The sequence below is a fragment of the Schistocerca gregaria genome, chromosome X, assembly GCF_023897955.1.
Source record: "Schistocerca gregaria isolate iqSchGreg1 chromosome X, iqSchGreg1.2, whole genome shotgun sequence".
Classification (NCBI taxonomy): Eukaryota; Metazoa; Arthropoda; class Insecta; order Orthoptera; family Acrididae; genus Schistocerca; species Schistocerca gregaria.
The window spans coordinates 466,888,240-466,900,531 of NC_064931.1; the positions used below are offsets into that span (position 1 = coordinate 466,888,240).

General features: G+C 43.6%; 1 protein-coding gene across 1 annotated transcript in view; it reads right to left on the reverse strand.

The window, feature by feature from the left end:
• Nucleotides 1-12,292, reverse strand: part of LOC126298894 (uncharacterized) — a 629,072-nt gene that overhangs the window by 55,298 nt on the left and 561,482 nt on the right. Inside the window, exon 9 of the mRNA XM_049990433.1 lies at nucleotides 5,060-5,144. Within this exon, the coding sequence (XP_049846390.1) occupies nucleotides 5,060-5,144 (85 nt within the window). The remainder of the gene's footprint in view (nucleotides 1-5,059; nucleotides 5,145-12,292) is intronic.

Consider the following 12,292-nt stretch of genomic DNA (forward strand, 5'->3'; position numbering starts at 1 on the left):
TGAGGCGCGAGGCTTGGACGAACGGCGCAAGCACACTCACGAATAACAGACCACTCGAGTCAATAGCACAGGAAGAAAGACTGAGATGAATAAAAATCCACTAATAAGTTACTTTTACAGCAAATATTAACACAAATAAACTAAAATAGTAACTGAAGAAAAAAGCTTTATAAAATATTGACGAGCAATTTCAGTAACAGTCCAGCACACGTGACGTCACGCCACTTAAACTAGCTTATGCTAAGAACAAAACAAACACCCATGCCCGAGGGAGGACTCGAACCTCTGGCGGGAGTGGCAGCATAATCCGTGGCATGGCGCCTCAAACCGAGCGGCCACTATGCGCAGCTATTGAATTTCAGAAGCTTTTCCATGACATACGAGGGTGAGTCAAATGAAACCCTTAAACATTTTGTTAAATATTATTTACTGCGCAGAAGTGGTACAGATCTGTAACACTTTTCAACATAATCTCCCCCCCGGTGTTTACAAAGTTCATAAATTCATTTAGAAAAAAATCCTTTTGGTAGTCCACGCAACCACTCATGCACCGCGTGGCGTACCTCTTCATCAGAACTGAACTTCTTTCCTCCCACTGCGTCTTTGAGCGTTCCAAACATATGGAAATTACTTTGGTAATGAGGAATGGCGCCATTCCTGGCTCGCTCCCTTCGTTTTCGGTTGGTGAAAGTGAACCCAGGCTTCGTCCCCAGTAACGATTCTTGCAAGGAAGCCATCACCTTCTCTTTCAAAGAGGCGAAGAAGTTCTTCACAAGCATCAACAAGACGTTCTCCCATTTCAGGAGTCAGCTGCCGTGGCACTCATTTTGCCGCCACTTTTTAAAACTGGAGCACATCATGCACAATGTCGTGTGCTGACCCATGACTAATCTGTAAAACTTGCTTCAATGTCATTGAGTCTGTGGAGTCACAACTCGTTGTAGATGACCTGTACGAGGAGAATCTTCCACTGAAGTCACACCATTTAAGAACTTCCTACTCCATTCGTAGACTAGTTACTGTGAAAAACATGCATCACCGTACTGAACCTTCATTCGTAGCTGAATTTCAATAGGTATCACACCTTCATTACGCAAAAACAGAATAACAAAACTCTGTTCTTCCCTGGTGCAAGTCGCAAGTGGGGCGGTTACTGCGACGGTATGTGTGCATCTTCACATGCTGCCACCTACAGGCCATTCTACACGCTGTTTGTAGCACGCCTACCAACTTACAGGATAACGGTGCGAAATTTCGATTTGTTATTACAATTTTAAAGTTTTCATTTGACTCGCCCTCGTATTTGGATAATTTGGTAAAGTTTGTTGATTTCTAGATTTGTTATCATGCAGAATACCTTTTTTCACATATATAATTACCTCATTTGAACTATTTGGTTAAAGAAAATAACATAATGTGGTCTAAAAATTTATGAGAAACAGGTTTCTGTGTATTTTCCTTTCAGCTCGAAGTTTTGTATTTAATATGTTTTGAAATGGACTGAAACTAAATGTATTTGTAATTTTCAGCTTGATTTGCGGTGTTGAGGATTTTGAGAAATGTATTTGTGTGTCGTTTTATTTCATGAAATTTGGAATGGACTAAAATGGTACGTAAATGTAATTCCCAGTTTAATCTTGTTGTGTGCAAAACTGAGGAGTGTGAGCTTTTATGTTTCATGAAATTTGAAACGGACTGAAACGAAATCTTCAGTTTGATCTTTCCTGCTTAAGTGATTCTATACATTATGAAATTTAATATATCTGTGTAAATGTCAAAAATAATATCAATGGAAGGATGTGGTTTATATGAAGTACAGATCTGGAAAATATGAAAGGAAAAATTTGTTTTCAGATAGTGGGGAATAACTTTTACAGTGAGATGATTTCTTTCTTTTTAACTTTCAGAAATCCTTGTTTTACGTGGACTTTGTTTGGAGATGTAAGGGTACAGATATCGATCTTGTATAAGAAGAATCTAATCTATCCGTACGCTTCATTGTTAAAGCACAGCGGCACCGCTGACGGGGATGCCCCATGGTTCTAGAAGGGAGAGGTTGGGGCCTGGAGATCGTTTGGCGCAAAGGAGTGAGGCAGTCGTGCCGGAACATGCTTGCATGGCTAATCCATAGTGGTTGCGTTTCCCGCGATGGCGGGTAAATGTGAAGTATGTTGTGGAAACATTAAACAGAGTCGCACGAGAGCCATCTCGCGAGTAGCACTCAAATGTGGGTGAGCAAAGTGAGAATGTTGAAGCTGAGGAGTAATTTCGTATCTGGGGAGTTGTTATATGATTAAATGACGGTCGCACAGTAGAGAATCGGCAATGCAAAGTCATATAAGCTCATGGTAAATGGGTGAATTGTAGTGTGAGTGCGCTCAAAACAAGTAGGGACGTGATACTTGAATTTAAAGTGAAGTAAATGAACAGTGTGGTACAAAAGTGTTAACACATTACAACCTCTTCATTAGTATTAAAATATTTTAGACGTGAATGAATTACAGAACAATGTGGGAGAATGGACAGGGCATGAGCTGTAGGCTCACGGTCAGAACTTTAGCTACCTTCGGAATAAATTCGCTCTCCAAAACTGGCTACTAATGAATGTCCGATGCTTAATTTTCCAACCAGACAAACTGCAGGCAGTAATAATCAGCTTTAAATCAGTAAATAGTGTGGGGGCGGCCTACATCTTATCCAAAGTTTATTATTTAGCGTCCATTTTACCAGTACCTGCGGCAATAGTCAAACTGCTACTATCAGCTATTGGATATTTCGTATTCCGTATTAATGTTTTCACGACGAAATGTAGCATACTAGCATTACCCTTTGAAGTAGAGAGGGTCGGATTAATAGATACTGACGCAAAATTGAAAGCGTTACTAGTACAAATTTTATTAAAGATCAAAATTCAGCCCTATCGGCCTAAAAAGTATACATATGAAAGCAATTTAGCCAGAAACCTAAGTAGTGGCCGTAAATATTGACAAAATACATTCAAAGCTGTGCTTTTTCTGAACCGCAAATGATACCACCATATTAGGAAACGTTCGGCTCCTAAGAGAATGGAAATCAAATACATTCATGCCAGTTGGTCTGAAGTGTGGAAGAACATTCGTCATAAATAGTTTGCGTCAGAGGTTGGGGCAGAATGGCACAAAGTCGTCAATGAAAGGATTCCAGCACGCACCAAGTTATACTCTGTCCATCTTGCGGGTTCACAGCATTATGTAAGTGTAATGAAGAGGAAACCCTTAGAAACAGGTTCACATGGCACCGCGCACGCGGAATGTGGGACTAGAATCAATGAAAACCTGCATCACTGCTGCGAATAGCACCGCAATATGTCAAGTGACAAGAAGTTGTGGCTCCGGACCAAAAGCGATACCATGGCCAGAAAAACAACGCGGTAATATAGGGTCAATTTCTACACTGCGTGATGACATCAGACACACCAAGTTTAACGGAATTTATTTCTAAACTGGCACCACGAACTGCAAAACAAAATAAACTGTCAAACCAATTTTGCGAACTGCGCAATGGTATCTTTGCACCTGATATATTAAGATCAGCGTACAGATTGCTGAATTCCCTCCTTTTACTTTGTAATTAAGATTAATACTTTTTGTCATTGTATTACTTGTATTTTAAATGCACCTTACAATATCGACGTAAGGTAGTAGAAAGAAAATATGCTGCGAGGAAGGAGAATAAATTTCTTTATTTATTTCACCAGTTTTCTAAGAAAGGCATAAGAGCCCGAGTTTCTGTAGACAAGAGAATGGATTTAGATAAGATATCAGAATTCTTTCCATTTATGAAGGAGCATGCATTTAATTTCTATAAGGTAGAGAGACATGAAGAATTTCAGAAGTAGAAACTACTTGGCATCTTAAAGATAAAGCAATACGCAGCCATGAAAAGGAACTTATGAATGAAGGAACACAGACCCACAAAGAGGGACTTCACTGTGTCATTAATTTTCTATTTCATTTTCACGAAATCAAAAATTTTCCATATCATTTATTTCACAATCAGGCAGAGAGTTTCAACTAAATAAATAATAAAAAAAGAAGCTGCCACATCAAATGGAATAGAAGGCAACTTAAGGTGAGCAAATGGAAGGGCTGTAAGGAGGGGAAGGAAGCAAAATAAATAATCAAATTCTGCTGTCCGTCTAATAACCTGCTCATACTCTTGCTTCACAGACTTTACCTTTTCTATAATTTCACTCTTCTTTAATTTCTGTATAATGCATCCGTATTATGTGTCAAAGATTAACGACGTTTAACTTGTTAAATATGAGTTTTTCGTACTAGATTACGTTACATTCCTTCCTTGTCCTATGCGTTCGAAGGTATTCTCAGATTTCCCCACATAAGTAAGGGAAGCAGCTCAAGTAAATTGAGAACATATTGTAAATAAATTTTATGCAACCACTATTGATGTAAATGAGTTAAAGATCCTTTCAAATAAGTCTTATTCAATTCGACTTCATAGAAGTTGAATTAACTCTCCTCCGATCTCCTACTTAGTTCCTTAGATTGGGTTTCATTTGGTTTATTATGGCCCTATATAAAAGGGAACATTTTTTACGCCTGAAACTATGGAATTGGCTGATTCTCCGTAGCGTTTCCTTAGGAAAACATGCGGATTTCTGAATTATGAAACCCAAATATCTGTTACCGAACTGCAAGGAAATGCTTGCAGTATACATCGGAGGTTTTGAAGCTGTATAATTAGCAAAGTATTTCAGCCAAATGTGATGATAAAAGTGTCTTATATAAAGAAACTGAGTTAGTTGTCCATCAATCAGGCACCAAAAGATCTATATGTTTATCACTTAGTCTCTAAGTAAATACTCAAGTAATTCTCATAAAAACCATTTTTCTTCTGGTTCTGTGGGTGAAATCCGCACAGGTGCAAAGAAATACCTGTTTTCGAAGAACGCCGGTACTTTTACGTGCTCGTTACCTTAGGATTGCCTGTATTACTCTTTTGCTTTACATACTACTTGAAACGAGACGTTTTCATAATTTATGGGAGGCATTTCACTTACCCTCCATTGTTACGAAGAGAGGTGCTTCCCCATTTATCACTCGTGAGATATCTTCTGATTCGTATGGATCGCTGCTTTGCCCAAACTGAAAAACAAATCACATTTATTATTTTACACATATTGTTGATCATAAATTGCAGGTCAGTTGTAAACATGAGTGCACAATGGAGGATGACAAATTTACTATTTAAATAGTTAATTATAAACTGCAGGATTGTTGTAAACACAGGTACACGATGGATGATGACAAATTCCAATGCCTTTGCTTTACTTACAAGTAAAGGAGTTTTAGAGGAATAGAAAGTATTAATCAGTCTATAACTGTAATGTTGTATGGCTCAACGGCGCGTGCAGCTCTTAGAACTGGACGCCACTTCGACGACTTGCGTGTCCCATAGCCAAAGGCACCATGTGTCCCATGCGGACGCCAATCCACGTAGCAACCGAGCCCGACATTGCCTAACTTCTGTGATCTGTTGAGAACCGGTGTAGTGTATCTAACATGGCAAGGCAGTTGGAAATCAGTCTATAAAAAAAGAACTGAAATTTGTCAAGATAAACAATGGTAGTCCTAAGGGATATTCGTCCCTAGTATGAAGAATGTGCTCATGTGCTCCCTAAATGAATACTCCAGTCATTTTCTGTTTTCTTCAGAAAAAATGAAATATTAAAAAGAATTCTTCGTCCTGTCTATAAGGACTGATTTAGAAATGTTCTCTTCCATCCAATGGCACATTCACCTCTAGCACTTGATTCGGCTTGTCGTGATGGAAGCGAGGCCTTCTTACGGACACAAATTAGCTGACGACATAAGTTTTTTCAGTAAGAGATGTGAAGTGTCAGCTAAGGTACTTGAAGATTTGAAGTGAATGGGTGGAGAGAACGATTTGGATCCGTGGTTAAGACATTACATGATCTCCACGTTCGTAGAGTTGATGCTAACGACGGCGTCTTGTGTTGTATGTGGAGGCTTGTTGTTTCCAAAATTATATGTAGTGGACATGATCTTCGGATGCAGAACCAATATTTTGCCCACGTCCGTGGGCACAGGCTGTGGCACAGCTCTCGTGGTGATATTACAGAACTTGTAGTAAGTGGCGCATATATACAGTGCCAGCCGCGGTGGTCTCGCGGTTCTAGGCGCGCAGTCCGGAACCACGTGACTGCTACGGTCGCAGGTTCGAATCCTGCCTCGGGCATGGATGTGTGTGATGTCCTTAGGTTAGTTAGGTTAAGTAGTTCTAAGTTCTAGGGGACTGATGACCACAGCTGTTAAGTCCCATAGTGCTCAGAGCCATTTGAACCATTTGAACCAAGTACAATGGAATTTCGAAAGAGAAGTGGACTGACTGATGGTTAAACAATGCAACAAGTAGACATTACACTTGAAGTTATATATATTGCTGAAATAACGCAGAACTTCTTGAGAGTGTTACTTGGCTTTTATTGTTGGACTACATCCACAAAACACAATCATATTAGCAGTCACACAAAAACTCACAAAACAATTCCAGAAACCAACACGAAGTAGTCAAATACAAAAACTAAGAATAATCAGGGAACCAAAGGGGTTCCGTGCGCAGTCATACACCGCTGCGTTGGAACGTCTCTGCTTTTAGCGTGACCACTCGAAATCACAGTTGGTCGCCACACAGACTCCCTGCTGAAAGTGCGGAGCACCCGGGACGTATCGGTACTTGAAGCGTACCTGCTGACCTGTTCGTGTGTGTCTATGCGGTACTTGCTCGTGTGATATCTGCTCACTGGACGGTGGAGGCCCACGAGAAACTGTTTCCTCCGATATCCTCGCAGCTAGCTTGTTTGCCGGATGAGGTTCTTCGTTACCACCAGCAGGCATGTAAGCTGGCTTGACTCTTTCTACTGATACCACTGTTGACTTCCCATTGTAGGAGATTTTCATCGTATGCGTGTTTCGGCGCAAAACGTCGTAAGGCCTCAAATACGGTTGTTGTAATGGTGGTTTGACGACGTCTGATCTCAGCGTAATGTGGGTACAACTGCTCAAGTCTTTGTGCATGAATGTTGGTTGATGTTCATGCGTATTTCCTGGAATTGTGCCCAGACGTGACGCTCCGCTATGAACGTATGTGATGTATCAGAGTCTCCTGTAGCAGGACTCCTGCCTTCAATGAAGTCCGCTGGGACGTGGATATTCTGGCCATACGCCATTTCTGCGGTAGACCTGCATAAGTCAGGCTTGTAAGCATTGCGCAAACCAATCAATACCAAAGGCAGAGCCTGTGTCCATTTGTCCTCATGACATATAGGAGAAGTCCGATTCCATCTTTAAACCATACCGTTACTCTTGGGATGATAACTGGTAGTTTTGTGGTGGTTCATTCCACACAGTTTGGTTAACTGTTGAAATAAAGTTGACTCAGACTGTCTCACTATGTCCGCGGTTACATGTACAGGACATCCAAAGCGCGCTATCCACACGCCCAACAAGGTTTTTGCTGTCGTTTCTGCTGAAATGTCCGCTATCGGAACGGCTTCCGCCCAACGGGTATATCGATCACTTATCGTAAGGAGGGAGTGGAAACCATCTGAAGGTGGTACTGGTCACCACCAAGTCAAGATGAACATGAGAGAATCTTTCGCAACTGTCAGGAAAAATCCCTAACGGAGGATGGGCGTGAGACCCACTTTGCTTCTTTGGCAGTCATAACATTCTCGCGTCCATCTCCTGCGTTCTTTTCTTACTCCGGGCGATACGAAACGTTCTGTCACCAGGCGGACCGTGCTCCTGATGTCAAGGTGGGCCAGATCGTGAACACTATGAAATGCTCGTCTGAGGTAGTCTGTTGGCACAAATGGGCGCTTCCTACCTGTAGAGGCGTCTACTTGTAGAGGCGTCGCACCGAACTTTGAAACTCGGGTTCAGTAATCTAATTTGCACTAGATGGAGACCAGTATTCTCGTTCAAGAGGAAATGCTGCAGCTCAGCATCCTTCTCTTGTGCCGCTACCAATTCATGAAAGTCAATGCTTAGGGATACGCCATTTATTTGGGAAAGATAATCTGCTGCAAAATTGTTTGCCCCTGCTATATGCAGTATGACGGTTGTGAATTGAACTATAAATTTAGCCTGTCTCTGTTGCCTCGGATAACTGAGTTTGCCTGGCTGCTTAAAAACAAACGTTATAAGGGTTTATGGGCCGTGAAGTCGGTGAAGTCTTTGGCCTCTACTGACGTTCTGAAACATTTGATTGCCTCACAAACCGCCAGCAACTCACGATCATATGCACTCCAATTTCTTTGCAGAGCATTTAATTTTTTGGAAAAAAATCCCAAAGGCTGCTACGCAAAAGTAACATACTGCGCCTATGGCTGCCTGACTAGCAACGACAACAATTGCCAAAGGTGCGGTGGGATCAGGGTGTGCTAGAAACGTTGCGTCAGCTACACTTTGCTTCACTGCCTCGAACGAACGTGCATTTACATAGACCACTGAATTCTGCACTTACCTTTACCGTTGGCACCTGACAGTGCTGCTGTCAAGGGCTTCTGTTTCTCCGCCGCCCTTGGTAAGTGCCGCCTGTAGAAATTTACCCTTCCTACAAATATTTGTAATTCTTGGTATGTGGTCGGGGATGATGTTTGCTGTAACGCCTGCACCTTCTCCAGTGTTGGAGTAATTCCTGTTGCGGTAACTAAATATGCCAAAAAGTCACTTGGTTTTGTCTTAGGACACACTTCTTGCAATTAATGGTTACACCATACTCACTGAGACGTTGAAAAACCTGTGTCAAATGATCCTTATGCTCCGCTGTAGTATTAGGAAATACTATAATGTCATAAATGTAAGTGAAACAAAAATGCAGGCCACGCAAACCCTCGTCGATAAACCTTTGCCATATCTGGGCTGCATTTGTATGTCAAAAAGGGATATACATGTGTTCCAAAAGGCCAAACGGGGTAGTTATAGCTGTCTCTGGCACGTCTTCTGCCGCCACTGGAATTTGCATGAAAGGTCTTGCACAATCCACTACACTGAACACATGTGATCCCGCTGGCAAATTGTTAAACTCCTGGCCGTTCGGTTCTAGGCGCTTCAGTCTGGAACCGCGTGACCGCCACGGTCGCAGGTTCTAATTTTTCTTCGGGCATGGATGTGTGTGGTGTACTTAGGTTAGTTAGGTTTAAGTAGTTCTAAGTTCTAGTGGACTAATGACCACAGATGTTAAGTCCCATAGTGCTCAGAGCCATTTGAAACATTTTGTTAAACTCCTGTGAATTCGGAACCGGGTACTTACCTGGTATTGTCCTTGCGTTTAGTGCCTGGAAATCGCCACAAGGTCTCCACGTTTTATCTTTCTTGGAAACTAAATTCTACGGTCATGGTCTGTTAGACGGACGGATCATGTTTTCCTTCAACAATTTCTCGGATTCTAGTTTTGCAATTACTAGGCGGTCAGGTGCTAACTTCCGTGGCCGTGCAGACACTAGTGGGCACGGTGCGGTTTCGATGAAATGTTACGTATTATGTTTCATGCCTTTCTTCTTGCATTGTGGTGTAACAATCTCGGGAAAGTGTTGAAACAGCTGCGTAAACTCATTTGTGACGAATGCTTCTCGCACATCTTTCATGGGATAAGGTGGTTGGGTGCCTCTTGTACTGCTACCGGGAGTATTGTCGATTAGACAGCCATTCCTGACCTCAGGCAGCAAGCTGAAATTGGGGAGGAAGTCTGCTCCTATTATTGGTTCTGCTACAAAAGCTACAAAAAACTGCCACTGATATCTCTTCTCCAGTCCGAAATCTAACGGCAGAGTTCTTTCACCAAATCTCTTAATCACCGAGTTGTTTCCTGGAGAAAACTGTAAGGGCATGGGCTACACACGAACACGTAACATCTTGTACAAGTATAAGGAAGCATTCGACCCTGTGTCTATGAGGAACTTGCACCGCGAAAGTTTGTCTGCCACAAAGAGTCTGTGAGATAATGAATTGTTATGTTAGAACTGTAAATAAATACCGCAACCGGTCGCTCGTATTGCGGGCCATTCGAGAAGTTTGGGTAATTGCACGGTGGTGAGCATCGTGTTGCACGTTCACCAAAAAGCTCGTGATATCAACAAAATGGACATGTTGGCTCAGGCTGTTTCTCCTATCTGGTGGTTGAGAAAACGTTTTCCGTCGTCTCTGAATTTTTGTCTCTTTATCGTCAACTTCCATTTGCTCATGCTGCACTGTTAACGTCTTTACCTGGAATGACAGTTGCTGTACTGCATTTGACAACTGCTGCAACTCGTCCTGTATATCTGTATGGTACTTCCGCTGTGTTGCTTCGGTCATCTCTGTTGACGCTGCTGTATAATGTCGTGGAAGCTCTGTGATTGGAGGTAGCGGAAATGAAATTGTTTCCTGTACTTGGTCGGCCATCTCTGCCAGCTTATGTAAATTCGATTCCATGTGTGAATGTACGATGGTTAGCACTGATACAGCTAGGCGACTTGCCCACAGCACGCGCACAATTGAGTCTGGCATTTCCGTGTATGCTGCGAGGCTACCCAGAAGTCGGAGAAATTTCGAAGGCGTCTTGTCTTCCATCTCTTCATGATGCAATAAATGTAGGATTTGTTGCTCAACCGACTTGGAAACCCGTTGTATTAACGCTGACTTTAGGTGTTGGTAAAAGTTTTCAGATGGTGGGCTTACAATTATATCTTCCACCATAGATGCGTAGTTTTGATCCAACTGGCTTACCACATAAGCGATCTTGGTTTTCTCGTTTGTTATTCCACTATACAGATAATTTGCTTTGCCTGTGCAAACCAAATTTTCGGGTTCTGTGGGCAAAACGGCGGTAAACGTAGAGTCAACCTGTTTCTAGTTCACAACTGTTAAGAAACGGCACGGATGAATTTTCAATTGGAGTTGCTAGAAATCGGCAGCTTTCGACTTCCTGCCGTCCACTTTCTGTACGTGATAGAGTCCCTACCATTCTTGTGGTCACATTTTCTTGTGAGCTAATTTTCGTGTTCGTAATATCGGAATCACCACTGAAGTTACTAATACACTCCTGGAAATGGAAAAAAGAACACATTCACACCGGTGTGTCAGACCCACCATACTTGCTCCGGACACTGCGAGAGCGCTATACAAGCAATGATCACACGCACGGCACAGCGGACACACCAGGAACCGCGGTGTTGGCCGTCGAATGGCACTAGCTGCGCAGCATTTGTGCACCGCCGCCGTCAGTGTCAGCCAGTTTGCCGTGGCATACGGAGCTCCATCGCAGTCTTTAACACTGGTAGCATGCCGCGACAGCGTGGACGTGAACCGTATGTGCAGTTGACGGACTTTGAGCGAGGGCGTATAGTGGGCATGCGGGAGGTCGGGTGACGTACCGCCGAATTGCTCAACACGTGGGGCGTGAGGTCTCCACAGTACATCGATGTTGTCGCCAGTGGTCGGCGGAAGGTGCACGTGCCCGTCGACCTGGGACCGGACCGCAGCGACGCACGGATGCACGCCAAGACCGTAGGATCCTACGCAGTGCCGTAGGGGACCGCACCGCCACTTTCCAGCAAATTAGAGACACTGTTGCTCCTGGGGTATCGGCGAGGACCATTCGCAACCGTCTCCATGAAGCTAGGCTATGGTCCCGCACACCGTTAGGCCGTCTTCCGCTCACAAACCAACATCGTGCAGACCGCCTCCAGTGCTGTCGCGACAGGCGTGAATGGAGGGATTAATGGAGACGTGTCGTCTTCAGCGATGAGAGTCGCTTCTGCCTTGGTGCCGATGATGGTCTTATGCGTGTTTGGCGCCATGAAGGTGAGCGCCACAATCAGGACTGCATACGACCGAGGCACACAGGGCCAACACCCGGCATCATGGTGTGGGGAGCGATCTCCTACACTGGCCGTACACCTCTGGTGATCGTCTAGGGGACACTGAATAGTGCACGGTACATCCAAACCGTCATCGAACCCATCGTTCTACCATTCCTAGGCCGGCAAGGGAACTTGCTGTTCCAACAGGACAATGCACGTCCGCATGTATCCCGTGCCACCCAATGTGCTCTAGAAGGTGTAAGTCAACTACCCTGCCCAGCAAGATCTCCGGATCTGTCCCCCATTGAGCATGATTGGGACTGGATGAAGCGTCGTCTCACGCGGTCTGCACGTCCAGCACGAACGCTGGTCCAGCTGAGGCGCCAGGTGGAAATGACATGGCAAGCCGTTCCACAGGACTACATC